The 20,685-nt window shown below is 40.1% G+C and overlaps 1 protein-coding gene across 1 annotated transcript in view; it reads right to left on the reverse strand.

Moving 5' to 3' along the window:
- The window catches only part of vegfc (vascular endothelial growth factor c), a gene marked incomplete at both ends in the record, with an annotated part of 78,318 nt that overhangs the window by 21,241 nt on the left and 36,392 nt on the right, over positions 1 to 20,685 (reverse strand). The window contains one exon of the mRNA XM_079264798.1: positions 10,913 to 11,052. Within this exon, the coding sequence (XP_079120924.1) occupies positions 10,913 to 11,052 (140 nt within the window). The remainder of the gene's footprint in view (positions 1 to 10,912; positions 11,053 to 20,685) is intronic.

Here is a 20,685-nt window from a genome sequence, read left to right on the forward strand (position 1 = left end):
GAATAAAGGCTGCCAACAACCTTTGTTTGGGGCAGCTGTGTTTGGTTGAGCCTTGGTGCCACAGCTTGCCACTCATTCACTGACAGTGAATGAGGTTGACTGTTTGGTGTTTGTATTTTGAACATTTTTGTGATTATAGCTGGGTTGGTGCCAGCTGTGGTTTATGCTTTTTTTGTTGGGTTTGTATTGGCTTTTGGTTTATGACTTTATGCTTTTTAAGGACTAGTGGGTCCTAAATAAAGCCTTAATTGTGCATTTTCCTGGTTTTCTTTTGTTAATGTTGCCACCCCTTTGTACCCCTGGACAAACTCCATCGGGGGTCATAACATTAGTGGGGGCTCGTCCAGGATATGTGTTGTCCTATCCTGTGACTTGTGTTGTGCATTTTTCTCTTGTATTGCCTGCCGAGAAGTAGGGAGAGAGTTCAGGAAATGGCTTCCAGCAGTTTTGATTTGGAGCGGTTCCTGGAGAAACCCCCACACTGGATAGCTATCGCAAAGCTGAGCTAGCTGAAATAGCAGCCCACTTTACCCCCTCCTACCCAAAGCAATTGGTCATAAAAGAGCTTAAGGCTTTGGTGGTGATGAAGTTGGTGGAGTTACAGCTCTTAGCCGTGCTGTCTGTGTCTGCTATTGAACCTCTGCGTGGTCCTGCAGTATTAGCAGAGGACCAGGACCCCTTTGTTGCATCATGCAGTGAACCTAGCACTGTGGAGGGTGACGATGAGAAGAGTGGTCGGCCAAAAACGCCTTTTACTCTTCCACGTTTTGATCCCCTCAGTGATAGTGGCTCTGCCAAAGCTGAGGTGTCAGGAACGGGCAGTGGAGATGATGGAGTGGACCCAAACGCAGAGACGAGGGAACAGAGATGCAGGTTCAAGACCAATTTATTTTCCTCAGAGGAACCCAGGGAACTAAGAACAAACAAACTACCTAATGAAACAAAATGATCCAGCAACCAAGGAATGAAACTGAGGGGTATAAATACACTGGGGGACCAAACAAAAAACAGGTGTATGGAATGAACTGAAACAAGACCAGGTGAACTCAATGAACAGGAAATCTATGAAGTTAACCAAGAACCAAGGGAACTAAACAGGAAAAAGTACAAAATAAAACAGGAAGCCCGAAAACAAAGCACAGAAAAAACCCAAATCGTGACATGGTTTGGGTCTGAAAGTCTGCCTCGCTCGGCTTCAGCTGGAGGCCCAGGAGAAAGTCCAACAGAGACAGGCACAGCTCCAGTTGGAGATAAAAAGAAAACTGGAGATCGAGGTTGAAAAAGCTGTGAGGCTGCGTCAGCTTGAACTTGACTCCCAGGTGAGAGCTAGTGCTATGCACGCTTCTGTCACAGACAGTGGTTCTCCTTCTGTTCTTCCACCGGCTGGACCTTTGGATGTGACCAGATTCATTGCTTTGGTGCCGGAGTTTAGGGAGGCCGATGTGGACAGCTATTTCGCTGCATTTGAGCGTATTGCTCAAGCTTTAAAATGACCTCCTGATGTATGGTCACTTCTCGTGCAATGTAAAATTCACCGAAATGCACAAGAGGTTGTCACTGCCCTTACACTCAGTGACAGTTTGCAATACGATGTTGTGAAATCTGCCATAATGAAGGCTTACAAACTTGTGCCAGAGGCATACAGACAAAAGTTCAGAGCTTACAAAAAAAAACCTGACTCAGACTTATATGGAGTTTGCCCGAGAAAAGGGGTCTCTGTTTGGCAAGTGGCGTGCTTCATGTAACATTACTGACCTTAACTCTCTTAGGGAAATTATCTTGCTGGAGGAATTTAAGAATTGTCTGCCAGAACGTGTCGTTATTCACCTGAATGAACAAAAAGTAACACAAGTGCAGAGAGCAGATCCTAGGCTATGTCAGTGTTTCTCCAATGTGGTTTTGACCAGGAAATGGTGCCCTGTCGTTCTCCCTGATTCCGATTGGAATGTTGTACATCAAATAGTCGTTCCGCAGCCTTTGAGGCAGCACATCCTACAGATGGCACATGAAAGCACCTGGTCGGGACACTTGGGTGTCACAAAAACTTACCAGCTCATTTTAAAGCACTTTTCCTGGCCTGGTTTAAAGTCGGATGTATCCAAATATTGTGAATCTTGCCTTACCTGTCAAATAGTTGGAAAACCTAAACAGCCAATTCCCCGTGCTCCACTCCATTCGATTCCTGCTGTAGGAGAGCCCTTCGAACACATAATTATTGACTGTGTTGGTCCACTTCCTCGAACTAAGTCAGGAAACCAGTTCCTGCTGACGATAATGTGTTCTGCTACTCGGTACCCTGAAGCAATACCACTGTTTAGAATCACAGCAAAGGCGGTAGTTGAAGCACCTACAAAGTTCTTTTCAACCTTTGGTCTTCCAAGCACCATCCAGACTGATCAAGGTAGTAACTTTCAGTCTAATCTGTTTAAGCAAGTCCTCCATACTTTGCAGATCAGACATGCAACTTCAAGTGCCTATCACCCTGAATCACAGGGCACATTGGAGTGTTGGCATCAGACATTGAAGTCCATGTTAAGGAAATATTGTTTGGCTGAACAGAAGGAATGGGATGACGGAGTTCCTTTTGTTTTATTCGCTGCTCAGGAATCTGTTCAAGAATCATTAGGATTCAGCCTGACCTAGTCTTTGGACATTAACTTCATCATCCTCTTCAGATATTAAAAGAGAAGATGGTGGAATCCCGCACCTCTCACAAAAGGGATGTGTTGGATTTTGTTTCTGCCTTTCGTGAACGCCTACACTGTGCTCGTGTTGTTGTGTTTTTTTTAATGCTTTTTATGGACTAGTGGGTCCTAAATGAAGCCTTCATTTGTGCATCTTCCTGGTTTTCTTTTGTTACTGTCACTTTGCTTCTTGCTCTCGGAGAGGATGAACGCTTTTTCTCTCCCTCCCGTTCCCACTCTGACCTGCTGCTCCTTTATTGTCAATCTATCTATCTGAGACTCTTGCCCCATTTCCTTCTGAATTTAAATCATGGATCTGGTCAGCTGGTCTCTCAATGCAACTTATCAAATCTATTTTCCCCAAAGAATGGGCGAACGGGAGCCCACAGGTCCCGACGAAATGCATGCTGCTGGAAACGTGATGAAGGTCATGTGCCTGCTGCTTCTTTCTTTGGAGGATTTCTACACAATTGGACTTATGATGACTGGGTTTCTGCTGTTTGGTGTGTGCGGTATCCTGGTGTCTCGCAAATTTTGGAAGATCTGTGATGGACTATACCGAGCAACTAGCACTCGAACTCATGCGTGACAGCACTGGACTGCGACTGGAGCTGGTCGTGGTTCTGAAGCTCATCCATAAGTGGGAAACATCTTGGAGAAGCGGTTGCTCGGTTTTGGTGGAAACTGATCCCCGATTCGGCTTTTTCAGAGTCCAACTGAGACCACAAAGGACTCAAAGCTGAGCCAAACGAAGCTTAGCTTGACCTAAACAAAGCTGTTATCTGAATCTGGCTCCCTGCACGCTGAATTCAGGTTTTTCACCGGCATGGGAAAGGAGCATGTTTTTTTAAACCGGTGTGGGAAGGGAGCGGCTGTTGCCTGAGAAGCTCTCCTTTCTCCCACGAACCGAGTTTAGAAAGGAGAAGTTTTCTCCCCCTGGCAGAGTCAGTTGCGGGTTACGTACGGACGCCCAGCCGAGTTGGAGCTGCTCTGACCGGGGACTGTCGGCTCTCCAGTCCAAGTGTCATCGGTAAGAGACTGCACTATTGTAACTGCGTGCTTAAGCTCAACTCTGAACTGATGTATTTTGCTATGCGTGCGGGGAATAAACAGACACATTTATTCTAGCACCATAGTGGTGTGTGATGTATTTTGCTATGCTCTGTGGGGAATAATAATAATAAAAAGATACATTTATTCTAGCATCATAGCAGTGTGTGTGTGTGTGTGTGTGTGTGTGTGTGTGTGTGTGTGTGTGTGTGTGTTTCTGCCGACCTTCAGCGAACTTAAACTTTTCCACAAAACAGTAGCACCGGTAAAACTGGCTGCGGGGCCTAAGTTTAGTGTCGTTCTGTAAACTTGTCAAATGTAAATGTCTGTATGTCTAACCTTGGACAAGCTGGCTTGAACCTTGAATTTCCCCTCAGGCATAAAGTATCTTTGATTTCATTTGATTGATTTAATTTTGCCATCCCTTTGTACCCCTGGACAAACTTCATTGGGGGTCGTAACAAGCTCTGACTCTATTCACTCCTCAGTCTTCACCACTGTAACATGCAGGAGTAAACCTAAAGTCAGGCAACATTACAGGGCTGAGCGGAGCTTGCTGACAGGTAAGTTTATAATGATGAAATTAAGAATGACTCAATATGTCTCCAGTTTCAGTTTAACTCTCTTTGCTTTGTGTAATGACGAGTGAATGCTTTTCATTTGCGTTGTTTTGCTCAAGTTTTGCTAACTTACCTTAAGTTTTTACTGCCTGTCTTAAGTACATAGTGCCATGGACTGATACTAAGTGTGATCTCTGTGTGTGATGCGGTCAATGAGTTCGATCTGTAACTTAAAGAGTGACTTGTCACAATAAACAATTAGTTCGTACCATCGAGTGACGCAAACCTTCCTTGACATTATACACGGCCCTCTAAATTAGCAAAACAGACTGTTATACTCCATATATGTTAACAATAATATATCTGTAGTTATGCTAACCTAGCATCGTGTCAGTGTTACTAACACAGTAGGAAAAGTAACCATTGACTGTCGTAAAAGTCACGAAATAATGTCATCAACTAATTTACAGTACATAATCAAACTGGCAGTATAGTTGTAATGGACAGCACCATGGAGAGGCGCTGTCCATGGAAAGAGAGGGAATAAAAGTGACAGTGTGAGGAATTAACTGTTACTTTGATAAAGGGTGGAAAATAAAAATCTTTTTAATCTTGATGTAAAACCGCTGAGAGTTTTAGCAGATCTGCAATTTTCTGGAAGTTTGTTCGAAAAATGAGGAGCGTAAAAACCTAATGCTGCCTCTCCATGTTTGGTTTTTACTCTGGGAACAGAAAATAGATCTATTCCTGATGACCTAAGAGATCTAACTGATTAACAACAAACCAAAAAATCCTGAACATATTTTGCCCCGAAACCATTCAGTACTCTATTTATTGACTGTCGGATTTTGAAGTCAATTGTAAAGTGTAAAGATCTGAGGACTGAAGTTATATTATCCATAGTGAGGGCTCAAGTACAAATGACCACTCTTCATTTGGAGAAATTAATATGTAATGATAAGCCACAACAGGATCAGCCAGTAGCAACTCTGCATTTCATTTTCAGTCTGTTCATGGAGCAGAGGTAGGAATATCCTGCTGTGAGTGCAGCTGGGAGGTGGGACTGCTGCTGCGAGAGGACCGAGCCTTTTCTAAGTGCTTTTACATGCAAGATGGGCAAGGGTAGCAATGCTGTTTATTGAAAATAAATAAGATAACTGCTTTCACGTTAGTCTCCAAAAGTCTCCACCATTCTCCTTGTTGAGGTGGATTTTCAAAGGAGTGATGTTCACTTTGTCAGAAAATACTATAAAGCAACAAAGCTGTAACAGCAACCCCGCGTGTGTTGTTGTCACTGTTTGTGACCATTATATACTTTAAAAGCAACTCTTTCAAATGTTTTGACATCTGAGAAAGGCATCTATATTTTTATTTGGTTTCATATGAGTCATCTCTTCATTGCAAAGAAAAGAATGGAGTAAAGAAAATGTAATTTAATGTTAAAGGTAAAGGACTGCATCAATAATGTTTTTCTAGTAACTTCAGTCATTATGATGGTTAAATACAGCATACATCTATGATCTAAAAGAAAGATCATCAGTGCATCTGCTAGCCAGACGTTTAATGCTTTGTTCCATATTTTTGTGCTTGTAACTCTTCTGCTGTAAAGTCAAACAAATACTGACAAAATACTGTAAATACAGTAATTAGTAAAATGCTTGTAATTGATAATGTTGTAAGCATTAAGAGAACAAAGAACGAGTTTTTTTATTCTTCATATAAATATATATATATATATATATATATATATATATATATATATATATATATATATATATATATATATATATATATATATATATATACATTTTATACACATACAAACACACACGTGTGTGTGTGTGTGTGTGTGTGTGTGTTTGTGTGCATGTGCATGTGTGTATGTAAAACTGATTAGATATAATTAATCAGTTATCAGAATTTTTTCTACCCAATATGATAATCGGCATTGGCCTCAAAAAATCCAAAATTAAAAAAACTGGGCTTTAGATATATACCCTTTCCAACTGAACTATCTGGAAACACTGATCTCAACACTGATCTGCTCATACAGTCAGCAGTTTACAGCTAGTTTACAGCTACAAACTGAATATTTAGCTCTTTCTAGTTTTCTAAGCTTTTTACAGTGGTAGTGTTGAATACTCATCAGACATATGAGCGATGCCATTTTTTTTTATTATCTAAACGCATTTTTTAGGTTTCCAGCACTTTCTACATTCAGTTTCCATGGTGACAGAAACGATTGGTTTTAGAGAGTTTTTTCTGTCCATGGGAGGGACTCAGTGATTAGTCATCTTCTCTAGGTTGTGCACGTTCACGAGAAGAAAGCCACACCCACCTTCACTGCTCAGTATAATTACTCCTACCAGTTGACCAATTAGACGCAGGCGCAGGCATTACATAGAGCGGAGCTTTCTCTGTTCGCTTGTTTCTGGTGGAGGTTTATCTAAGAGGATCAATAAAAAAATTAATGAAGGGATTTTTTAAAAAAATGCTTGATTATTACTTGCCCTTCTGGACATAACCACTTTAAGGTGGCTCACCCAGTGTGTTCTTCATCCTGCTTTATTAACCATTATTTCATTGTTCATTATATGTTATGAACATAAACATCAGGATATTGAAGAAGATGCTCAAATATTTTGTTAAGATTTTAAATGAGAGGCTAGATAAATACATACACAGTCAGTTATATTATACGACAAACTACAAAGTGAAAATACTGTCTGCAGAGCAGGACAGTGTGTTTAGTCGGACACACAAGACAGATGGCAGCCAGTGTGTTTGCAGACAAATTGTTTGATGTTGTGAAAGAGTCTGACAATAGAAAGGACACAGTGTGGTTTCAATTAGAGCTGCAGTTGCTCAGACTGCAGCGAACAAGGAGGAGGAAAGTTAAACGTTACTTAATGTGAAACATACGTGTGCTTATGTTTTTGCACTTAAATGTTGGATGATTTGTGCCTGTGAAAACTTAAATGATTCTTCATGTTTTGCAGCCACAATCAAATGTAGTTTACCTGATTTACAAACCAAAAAGACTCTGAAAGGAAAAGACTGCAACAGAAAAGATGAAATGGGGAAATATTTTGAGTTAGAACAAGTCTGATCCGATGTCGGTATCTCTCATATCATGCTGAATTCTCCAAATCCTTCTTGAAAACATAAAAAAACCAAGGCAGCAACTTGAAATGACCGTAAACCCAAGGTTTCCAGAGTTCCAGGTTTTCAGGATAAAACATTTTTAAGTTGGGAAGGAAACAGAAAATAGTGCAGCAGACTCTCTTGAAGTGTTCCAGAAACACCGTCAGCAAAGTTAAAAATGAAGGGATTAGTCATCGTAACACTTGCTACAGTTCATGATTCTGGCTGTTCCGTCTGTCTAGAAAGGTCTGCAAGCAAAAATGTTGTAATCCTACATGGCAATGTGACAAACATTTAGAAAGTGAAGGAAGATAAGAGAATTGGGAAATTGTTTTGCAGATGCACTGCAGCTTCTGAAACACGGTGGGCTAAATTCACAGTGCAGTCTTAGCCATGCTAACACTGATGGACATAAATCTGTGGAGTATTTTAAGCATCAACCATGCAAATGTTAAAGCATGTAAATCTGAAAAGCATTTTAAATGATAGCCATGCTAGCACTAATGCACAGAAACTTTTGGAGTATTTTAAATGTTAGCCACGCTAATGCTATTGCACAGAAACTTTGTGGAGTATTTTAAACATTAAGCATCATGTCTACAGGGAAACATAATGTCTACAGGAAAACATCATATCCACATGGAAACACTATATCTGCATGGAAACATGTCAACATGGAAGCACCAGGTATACAAGGAAATGTAATGTCTACAGGAAAACATCATATCTACATTGAAACACTATGTCTGCATGGGAACATTATGTCAACATGGAAGCATCATGTCTACTTGGAAAAATTGTGCCTGTGTGGAAACATTATGTCTACATCATGTCTGGTGACATCATGTCTATATAAAAACATGTCTACATAATGTCTGGAAAAATAATGTCTATTTGGAAACATCGTGTCTACTTGGAACTATCATGTCTGCATGGAAACAGCATGTCTGCATTGAAATACCATACAAGTACAGTGGTACAACTAGTTTTCTATGTCTGTCTTAATGTAGGCAAGCTGTTCCCAAGATGGTCAGAACACTCTGTAAGTATGAACGTGAAGGATTAATGAGGCTTAAAACAACAGAAATGCAGTCTGTCTTTAATGTGTCTAAATGGCTTTAAGAGTTATTTGGACAAACACCCAAAGTGTGAATATTCCAGTGTAGATGTGTTAAAGGCATCAAGTATGTTTCAGTATATTCTGTTACATGAATATGACTTGAACCAGTCCTAAACAGCAACCTTGGCACAGTAAGTTGTTAAGATGTTGTGGTAAACCCCATAAAAAAATACACCATCGTAACTTTAACAATGTGGTTTCACACTGAGTCCTGAACAAAGCTTATACAAACTGTGATGTTTTCTGGGTTTGTCGTGGAAAGATCTCATTCAGTCTTTCCACATTTTCTATAATCTTGGTAGCATCAGAACTATGCCAGCTGTAGACCTGGAAAGATTAATATGTCTCCTTATTGACAGAAAACAATATAAAAAAGTGACTAAAATTGCTGCTCCATGCTGAAGCATACAATGAAGAATGCACTGTTTTAGTACCATTCTGTATCTTTGTCAGGAACCTGTTGTCATATTTATGTTCCAGTTATAGCAGCAATTACAAGAAATTCTCCACCTGCTTTAAAAATGTCTGTCCAGGCTGAATGCAAACTTTCCTTTCTAGTTTCCTCAAAGTGTCATTTACAGAGTCCGACTATATACTCTAAAGGACGTCTAGGCCACCATCTCAACCATAGTGGAGCGTCAGTTCTGAGAGTCAGAGAGAGACTTTAGAACTGTCAACTAGACTGTCCGTCCGGTCCTAAAGAACCGACTGGACAGATTGGATTTGGGATAAATCCAGCTCATTTTGCTTTCACCAACCTTTATCGTCCCTCAGTCATGAGGGAAACTGCATTTTTTATTTTTAATCACCACGACAGATTGAGGTCCCTCATAAATGGTTCAGATATTAACACCTTCAAATCTAGGGTACTTTTGGGACTTCTGGCTCAGTTACAGCACTGCCAAGTATGGTGTAGACCACATGTGGCCCAGAGAGAAAATAATAGAATTTATTTGCCATATGTACAAGTTAAAAAAAGACAGGCCCATTGACATGCCATTGCCCATTCTGGAGTTACCTTAGCATCTTCACATCGGTACTTCCTATTCATTGTTTACATATTTGCCTTCACACCAGGACTGGGAGAGGAATTATGGAGCACCACGCACTTTGGTTTGTTTTCTAACGGAACTTCATGAAAGCATACCAAACCACCTGAAGAACATCATGCAGCTACAGCAGCTGCTCAATAGGGAGTAAAATTTCATAAACCAACTTCTGATCAACAGGAAGGAAGAAGAAAATTCAGCTCATCAACTGGCTGTTAAAATGTCTTGCGCACCAGCAATAAAAATAAAGCAATAATACAATCCTGCAGTAATGTTTCTGTTTTTACTTTGGAATTCAGACCTGATCCAGTTTTCACTAAAATGAGTCCAGCATGTGCAGCAGGAGAAGCAGCCAGATGTCCACCATGTTGGTCTACATCACTTCCTGTCTCTGCTCTACTGGAGGTTCTGTCTGCCGTCACACTCTCAGGATACCTGACCACATGCAAGCAGACTAAGACCCCCAGTTTTAAAAAAGACCTGAGTTTGCTTCTTTGGTATGCGGCATGTTCTCGCTGCTCCAAATAAACAGGATTATCCGACTATACAAAAAGAACCAGTCTAAATGTGACCTTAAGTTTCTGATCATAGATTAAAAACAAACAAAAAATCTAAAGCTTCTCCATAGAAAATAATCCAGATTCTCCTCTTCTCTTACTTGTGAGCTGCTTTAGTCCAGTTTCTGGATAACAATGAAAAAGGTTTTGTCATGTTTTCAAAGAACAAAAGCCAAAAACTCCATCATGACCGGCTTCCTTGTGGGATCCTGACTGTTACTTACTGTCATTAATCACAGAAGGTATCGTTTAGTTTTGCCCACAGGAACATGCACACGCCACTGAGCTGTGAAGTTATTCAGGAGTTGATGTGAAACGTGTTTTGTTAGGTATGTAACACCCCCTTTGTGCACAGATTTCACAGGAAGCAGATTACATGAACATACCACGTTTTCCAGTGTGTGTGTTGCCAACATGAACATCTCTGATGGAGGACAAAGCTGCTCAAATGCTACACAGACACAACAAACCTGAGAAGATTTAACTGAAACCTAGTCTGCATTATGTTGGACATGAGGCCAGCTTCAGGATTCTATTCTATTCTATTCTATTCTATTCTATTCTATTCTATTCTATTCTATTTTACAGTCATTTAGCAGATGCTTGTATCCAAAGCGACTTACATATGAGTGAGGATGGGGTTCGTGTTTGGTTGCAAGCGGGATGTGGTAGATGTCAGGATCGGGACAAATCTCCAGTCCAACATGAACTGATGGAAAAACTGTGTGTGATGAGAAAGAGAGCTTACTCAGGCAAGGCTCTTCTGATGATGCTATGAACCTGCTTGTATATGTCCAGCTTGGACAAACAACTGCATTGGGTGTGGTTGGCCACGCTGATGGTCACCGGCTTAGTGCCCTGGGTGATTGGCACTGTGATCTCAAACAACTGCAGAGAGACAAAAAAGTCAGGGAGAAAGAGTGAATACATTGAGATCTGTTTATATTACTAGGTTTACAGACAACTTAAAGACTCATTCATACTGCTCAAAAAAGAAAAAGAAACACTAAAGTAACACGTTGTAGATCTGAATGAGTGAAATATTTTAATGAAATACTGTGTTCTTTCCAAAGTTGAATGTGCTGACAACAAAATCACATAAAAGTTATCAATGAAGATCAAATGTATCAACCCACGGAGGTCTGGATTTGGAGTTATACTCAAAATTGGCTAATCCAACTTTGATGTAATGTTCTTCAAACAAGTCAAAATGAGGCTCAGTAGTGTGTGTGGCATCCACGTGCCTGTATGACCTCCCTACAACGCCTGGGCATGCTCCTGATGAGGCGACGGATGTTCTCCTGAGGGATCTCCTCCCAGACCTGGACTAAAGCACCCGCCAACTCCTGGACAGTCTGTGGTGCAACTTGGCATTGGTGGATGGAGCAAAACATGATGTCCCAGATGTGCTCAAGTGGATTCAGGAGTGGGGAACGGGTGGGCCGGTCCATAACATCAACCTCAACAGCATATGGTCTGAGGATCTCATCTCGGTACCTAATGGCAGTCAGGCTACCTCTGGCAAGATCATGGAGGGCTGTGCGGCCCTCCAAAGAAATGCCACCCCACACCATTACTGACCCACTGCCAAACCAGTCATGCTGGAGGATGTTGCAGGCAGCAGAACGTTCTCCACGGCGTCTCCAGACTCTGTCACGTCTGTCATGTGTGCTCAGTGGGAACCTGCTTTCATCTGTGAAGATCACAGGGCGCCAGTGGCAAGTTTGCCAATCTTTGTGTTCTCTGTCAAATATCTTATGATGGAAAGGTATTATTTGGTGAAGCGAGTGGCATGTGGTGAGGGGACATCGTGGTTAAAGAGAATCTTATGGTAAAGGGGCATCATATGTGGATGGCCTTCATATGATGGAGGGCATCATATTATAGAGGGGCATGATATATTGGGGCATCATGTGGTAGTGCGGTCATATGGTGGAGAGTATCATATGGTAAAAGGACATCATATGGTAGAAGTGCTTCATATGGTAGAGGGGCATCATGTAGTGGTGAGGCTTCATGTGGTGGAGGAGCATCATACAGTAGAAGAGCATCATATAGTAGAGCAGCATCATGTGGTTGAGGGGCATCATATAGTAGAAGAGCATCATATAGTAGAGCAGCATCATGTGGTGAAGGGGCATCATATGGTGGTAAGGCTTCATGTGGTGGAGGGGCATCATATAGTAGAAGGGCATCATATGGTAGAGCAGCATTATGTGGTGTAGGGGCATCATGTGGTGGTAAGGCTTCATGTGGTTAAGGGGCATCATATAGCAGAAGTGCATCATATAGTAGAGCAGCATCATGTGATAGAAGGGCATCATATAGTAGAGCAGCATTATGTTGTGTAGGGGCACCATATGGTAGAGCGGTATCATGTGGTGAAGGGGCAATAATGTGGTGGTGGGGAATCATATGATGGCAGGGTATCATATGGTGGAGGGGCCTCATGTGGTGGTGGAGGGGCACTTTGTGATGTAGGGGCATCAAATAGTAGAAGGGCATAATATGGTAGAGAGGCATCATATGGTGGAGGGGGATCAAATGGTGGGGGAGTCATTCGGTGGAATAAGAGGCATATGGTGCAAGGGCATCATGGGCGGTGGTCATCAAAGTGGACGTGCTTCATTTTGTGGAGTGTGAGGCATTTGGTGGAGGGGCCTCATTTGGTTTGAAACTGGACATGTGATGGAGGGGCATTGTGGTGGAGGGGCATTATATGGTAGAGCAGCATTATGTGGTGGCGGGGTATTATACGTTATATATATATATATGTATATATATATATATATATATATATATGTATATATATATATATATATATATATATATATATATATATATATATATATATATATATATATATATATATATATATATACATATATATATATATATATATATATATATATATATATATATATATATATATATATATATATATATATACACATATATATATATATATATATATATATATATATATATACACATATATATATATATATATATATATATATATATATATATATATATATATACATATATATATATATATATATATATATATATATATATATATATATATATATGTATATATATATATATATATATATATATATATATATATATATGTATGTGTATATATATATATATATATATATATATACATATATATATATATAACGTATATATATATATATATATATATATATATATATATATATTTCTCAGCCTGAGAAACTCAAACACATTATCATTTAATAAACATCACATTAAAATAATTATTTCTGAGGCCATTTAATGTTAATGAAGTCATTATCTCTGTCCATGAAAGTTTCTCTGAAGACAAGATGAGAATATTTTTGCTGCGTTGCTGATCCAAGTTACAAGTTTATATTTTACATCGTAAATCCATGTAAGATTTGTTCAAGTAAAAAGCAAGTCTTCCTTAGCTGAAGAATAGGTATGATCAACTGGTTTGATGAAAACGTCCAGACTAGAGCTATGCAGGACATCTCTGTCACCATCAGAAATGCTCGGCCTGAATAATAAATCATCAGTCTTACTGTGACCAGCTTAAGACCGTGTGAAAGAGTCCTTATGAGGACTTCATTAAAGCTTTCAACGTGGTTACACAACGAAGATCACTAGTTCAGCCGTGTTTGGAAGGTTAGCAGACAGCACAGCTGAATGATGGAGATAAAATATTCTCCTGTAGTTCTGCTTCATTAGAAACTAGGGGAATCTATTTCTGTCTGTCTGGCTTCATTATTTAGATGGGTGATAGCAAACCTGATGCAGTTAGATGTAAAATTTAATTAGATGTCACTCTTAAAGCTCAGTGTTGTTGGTTTGTATAAATACGAGAATATTTACATTAGTACAGTTTAAAATAACAGATCTAAGCTGATTTCTGCAGCCTAACTGAGCCTGGTGGGTTTTTACTGTCTTACCTGTGTAGTGAAAACTTTATTTGTGTTGATTCTTTATAACCACAGCATGAGTAAAAATCTAAATTTGTCCTTTTGCTTTCATCCAGTTTGAATAAAAACCATCACCATAAAGCACCATGCAGCTTAATGAGGGAAACTCCAAGGCCAGTCCTGCCAGCCCTGACAACTAGTCAGGGCTGTCTTAAATGAGTGGGTGCGTCCAGCTCTTGGCTGGTACTGTATATCCACCAATATCCTGCCAATCTCCTCCCAGCTTCCTCCAATTGTGGCTTTGTGAGCAACTGGGAGAAGCAGCTTTTGTTTCTGTGACTTTAAGAGGATCAGAAAAAGTCTGATACATTAAGCAAAACTATAAAAGCCAACATTTTTTACACAAAACTCCAGCTGGAAATGCACCACTGCTTTTATTCAGTAAATGATTATTGAGTCATCTGATGAAAAACACTTTCATTCTTTTACTAGTGAGGAAAAATCAACTCATGTTGCATAATTGAAGCATTTAAGACTGAGACAACCAACCCGAGGACACGGGACACCACATGAAGGTGTGTCTTCATAAATACAGCCTATCTGGCAGCAGGTGTAAACCTCCACATAACAGGCAGACAGAAGCACTTTCACCATAATAAAAAATTATAGTTAAACACAACCTCCATTATCTCTAAGTGTTTGCTTCTTCAGTGCCTGCCAGCTGCTTCAAGACGCTGCCAAGCAATTATCCCATCGAACAGTTCACAATGACGAAACAAACCACAGCATGGTCTCCGCAGCAGAACCACAGCTGATCTTTCACCTCCTACGTGTTCAACACTGATTAGAATTCAGTGGAAGTGTAAATGCTCTATCTGGTCCTGGAATGACGCATTGCCGGTGTAAATAATTCAACTTTGGCCAGTAGTCTGCGACTGGAGCCAAGATAAGCAGTGAGTGGAGCAATGCCATGTGGAGCCTGACAACCGAGGCTCAGCAGTCGCAGCCTTGTACTTGCTGCCAGAGGAAAGTCTCTTAGATTCAGCCTTGGCCTCCTTTTCTCGAATCTCAGTATTGCCTTGGACCAGGGAAGCCCCATTCTTCCATCATTCATAACACACCCAGGTAGTATCCTGGTATTCCTGATTCTGTATATATAACTGGAACACTACAGCTAGAGCTAACCAACTCTCAGCTGTTAGACATCAGTAATCATTCCTCTGCATACATCCTGTGTGCCATAGTGCCACTAAAATTAAACTAAGATAAATATAGCTAAAATACAGAAGCCATTAAATATAAAAAGCAACAGCTACTATTATCTTAACCTCTTAAATTCTGACATGAGAAATTGTGTGCAAAAAAATCACATTTTCTTTTAATCTGGAGCCCAAAATTAGTCCTTGTTTGAAATATTTGTCATGATGTGTGTTTTGTGATGTCTCTTTAGTTCCTGGTTTCCTTTTTTATTTTGTAGTTTGTTCTTGTTTTTGTCTGTGTTCATTAGTTCACTTGGGTTCATTCAGTTCACTTGTTTCATCTGTGTCTTGTGTTCTGTGTATCTATAACCCTCAGCTTTTGTCTTGGCTTTGCTGGTCCATTGAGTTGTATTTGCTGCTGGAGTTTGAGTTTAGTCCTCAGCCTAGCTTTTTGTTAAATGAACAAGATTCCCAGAACCGTGTCAGCATTCTGTCTCTGTTCTCTGCATCTCCACCAAGTTGTGACAATAGGAATAATAAAGTGTATAAGTAATGTTTGGATTCAATTAAACTTTATTGATCCATAAATTGGAACTCATTTCAGTTTCATGATGCTTTAATGACCTGCAGAAATATTTTGCTTCAGTCGGGAGGAGAAGGAGAAACATTTAGTGCATATCAGACCATGTTTATCAAATCTGGTACAGATAACATGAAAGGTTAGGACCTAAACATTCATTCTAAGTTATTTTCTGATTTGAACTAATCATAAATGACACTCAGCAGATTTGGTTTAATCATCTTTTTTAATTCCATCACAGATGTCCAGTCATTGTTAAGTCCCAGACATCCAGAGAGGAAGTGAGAGTTCAGATTACTTCATATCTTTGTGGGAGACATGGGACCATCGAGTTTTCAGTCTGTTAGGATATATATCAAATAATTATTAATAATTTTGTCCACAGCAAGACAACACAGTAGGCCAGCTTTAACACATAAAGAGCACCTAAAGATCTTATGTTGCATGACTAACATTATTGGGACAGAAAACAGGGAAGAACTCAGCAGCAAACCATAAAGCTAATCAGGAAAGACCACCAATTGTTCTGCACTAACCAGACCACCAGCCAAAAAACCACTCAGACCACTACCCAGAATACTAGCCAGACCACCAGCCAGAATACTAACCAGCCCACCAGACGAAAGAGAGAGAGAGAGAGATGGACATTTTATGCTCTGATATACAGGTCGTTAGAGCTCTTTTAGTTTTTTTGAGACAAACCAAATCACAGGAACATCTCAGTAAACACTCTACATGATGCTACTACAGCATATGAAAGGGACTACAGTTGATCCACCTGTACACTGATGAGTGAAAAACTGTCTGATGAACTAGAACGCAGCACAGTGACTACCGCTAATGACACCTGTGGGTTGGTTTGGAAGCCAGCATGTAGTTTTAATGGTTTTATCATCTTTTGAGTGAAAAATTTAATGTAATCAGAGGAGGGTCTGAGCTGACAGAAGTCAACAACAGATACTCTTAACAATGGTCCAATGTTTTAGAATAATGTTTTTCCGTATTGCCCTCTGATAGACTAAAGTGGAATAACCTGACTGACATTTCAGCAGCTTGGATTCAAACTCTTATCTATTTTACTATTCTACAGTCATTTGGCAGATACTTTTATCCAAAGCAATTTACGTATTAGAAGTGATAAATAAATTTTATATGCATGTCTTGTGGGTGGGAGAAAGCTAGAGTACCTGGAGAACACAAAACACATAAAGGCCACTGTTCAAACTTTCCCCCAGCTGAGCCTTGAATCAGCTTCTGGCAGGGAGGCTAACGACTCGGCCACCGTGACTATCTCTGCAATTGAACAATAGTTTCTGCTCAATCTCAAGAACTGAGCAGTAGGGATATTCTGAATGAGGCATATCAGATGGCTTCATAGAAGCCATAGAAGATGACTCTTCAGCTCTCAGTAGTCTATTATTACTCAAAGCTTTACGATAGATAGTAGTTTTTACTGTATTGTCATCTTTGTAAAGTGTCAGGTCAAGGAAATGAATAGCCGTCTCATTGTAAATTACAAATAGTTGATTGAGGAATTAGTATAGTCCGGAAACTCAAACAGTTCTTTATGAGCTCTCCTAAACACTAGGATGTTATTAGTATATCTCTTCCGCTATATTAATTTGGGGACACATGTATACAGAGTCTGTACATCAGAAGTAGCACATGATCCTGCTGTTATACTCATCTATGGTATATAGTATATCCACACAAGAAGGCAGGATAAAGACTGCAAACTAAGACAAATTTTCTGTCAATCTCCCAATACTTGCCACAACAAAGCAACAGGGAGGATTTTCCAAACATGTATGGAGTTTATGGAAGCCATAAAATAGTGAACAGTCCTTCTGAAACATCTGACCCTGAAACAAAGCAACATTCATGTATTCCTGATTTCAGCTTTAATATATTAGTGGGATCTACTTTAAGGTGTGGAACATGGGCCATGTGACATATCACTCAAATCCATTACCACAACATGATCTGGCAGGGTTTATTAATAAAATAATGATTTAAAAAGAGCTCTCTAAATAACTTAAAGGAGTCCACTTTAAGTTAAAATGCTTTCATGTCATTTATAGGAGAGAAGACTGATACCAAGCACAGACATTCATCCTTAGAGTCTGGCAGTAGAGATGATAATACTGTCTCTTCCTGTTACAGCAAGACGACGGATGTTTAGCTTTCAAAGAAAAAGCAATGGGTGGGGCTGGAATCTGCACCAGTAATGTCTATGACTGGCATGGCCACTAAACATTGTTCAGTTTCTGCGAAAGCTAAACAACCATTGCTCCTGCTGCAACAGGAAGAGACTGATGACAGACTCTATCCAGATGAAGGTCTATACTTGATAATGGCCTTGGTATTTTTCTAAAAAGTAATATTTTCTTTTCTATGTTCTTCTGTTTCTGATTTGTCACATTTCTGTTCTACTTTTTTATTTATTGAAAGAAATTAACACACAGGGAAGCTTCACCTTTATTCTGCTTAGACCAATGTACTTGTGGTACTAGGACTTAAGGAATGGATAATGAACTTTTCGAGGCGAACTTGGACTCGTGGAGGGGAAGTGGGACTTGTGGAGGGGAACCTGAACCTGTGGAGAGGAACTAATGGCCCTTTTCTATTAGTATCAGCTTGTCTCAACTTAACTTGCCTCGACTCAGTTTGAAAGGTTTTCCACTACGTATTTGTACCCGTTTACCGGTACTCTTTTTGTAACTCCTCAGCCCAGGTTCTAAGCGAGCTGAGTCAGGTTGTGTGTGACGTTGTCAGACTGCATGCCACTTTTGGTCAGGGGTAGGGCCAATCAGAGGTCACGGTCAGGGAGTGACATCACTGGAAAAGTGACACCAACTCGCGAAAAAAAGTTTACATTATGTGACAAGCAATGATGCAACAAAAGTCTGTTCCATGGTCCAACACTGAGGTAGAGACATATCTTTGTTTGGATGCTGAGGAAAGAATACATTGGGAACTAGATAGAGCGACACGAAATGAAAAAATCTATCAAGAGCTTTCTGCCTTAACGGCTACGGGTACCAAAGGAGTTTGCAGCAGTGTTGAGAGAAGCTGAAAAAGCTCAAAAGTGACTATTGACTGGTCAAGGACCACAATCATCAGAGTGGATCAAACAGACGAAACTGGAAGTGGTTCCAACCGATGGATATAATTTATGGTCAGCGACTGAGCCACACACCACGTTGCAGATTTCCTCTAGGTCCTGTGTTGTTATAAAGCTTGTCATGAACAACAGTGATGTCACAGCGATCTCACACAAACCCCACCCATTTTAAACTTGGTACTAAATTGTAATGGAAAAGAAACAGCTGAGACGAGTTGAGGTGAGATGAGTTAAGTTGAGACAAGCTGATACTAATGGAAAAGAGGCATATGACTTCTCTAGGGGAACACAAATTCTTGGAGGCGAACTTGGACTTGTGCAGGATAACTTGGACGGGTTGAGTGGAACTAGGACTCATGGAGGAGAACTAAGACTTGTGGGGGGGAACTTGGACTCATGAAAGGAACTTGAACCTGTAGAGAGGAACTACAACTAGCAGTGGGGAAATTTAACTTGTCCAGGGTAACTAAGACCTGTGGAGGGGAACTGGGATGAGTGGAGAAGAACTTGGACTTTCTGAGTGGAACTTGAACTTGTGGAGGGGACCTTGAACCTGTAGAGGGGAAATGGGACTTGTGGAAGGGAACTGGAGCCCGTGGAGGGGAACTTGGACTCATGGAGGAGAAGTACGACTTGAGGAGGGGAATTAAGTCCTGTGGAGCTAAACTGGGGCACATTGAGGGGAACTTAGACTTGTGGAGTAGAACTTTCTTCTGTCCTTCTGTTTATGAGATGTTACAATGACGGCGAAAGCAGGTGCGGTGCGCGCTTCCGATGTAGTGCAGTGGCGGGAGGCGGGGCTTAATGCGGAAGAGTCTCAATCCACTCGTTTTGCCCACAGGCTGATCTGACAGCCTACGGAGAGGGTCGGTCTGAAGTAAATAAAGCGATTTGTGGCAATAACTCGATCAATCCCAGCCCTTCTGGGCTCAGAAATAAAAATAAATTAGCCTGAAATGCACATAATAGTTCCACTTTAAAATGATTCACTTTAACAGCCTGCTGGGCACAACGCCTCTTATTGCTCCTGAAAGAACAGCCTCTTAAACCAGTTTCTTTATGTGGAATAAAACATTTAATGGACATCCAAGTCTTATGTCTCCAGCTGCATATTAATTCATCTCCTGGCAGAAATTTCTGGCATGATTTAAGAAAGTTTTTCTTTCCTTCTGGGAAGGCTTACACTTGTGTTTATAAAGAAAATGACATGATTTAAAAGCAAGTCTTTTCCTTTCATAAGGTGTCTGTCATAAACTTAAGTACTAAAATTATCATATCAAGAAAAATACTTTTTTATGAAAAAATTCTGTAAAAGAGGAACCTTCAGCGTCTAAGGTTTATTCATAGAGCCACTCATTTTCTATTGTAACTTAAAGCAGTTGAAAGTACAGTTTAAAGCAATTTGTTAACTTATCAGATTTTTCCCAGTCTTAAAATGAGAGAGGAACACATAACGTACACATCATGGGTGTGGTAGAGGGGGTAACAGTGGCCTGACTACCCAGGGCCCAAGTAGAGAGAAGGGCCCATGAAAATCGTGATTTTTCTTCTTTTTTATAATGATGTTTTTATTTCGAATGAATTGGGCCCTCCAATCAATTGGTGTCATAATTTATTTAAATATATTGACAACATCAACTAAGAGAATGAACTTAATGTCACACGGTCTTCCAAACATATTGGACTTTCTTG

Source organism: Telmatherina bonti (genome assembly GCF_933228915.1).
Source record: "Telmatherina bonti genome assembly, chromosome: 3".
Classification (NCBI taxonomy): Eukaryota; Metazoa; Chordata; class Actinopteri; order Atheriniformes; family Telmatherinidae; genus Telmatherina; species Telmatherina bonti.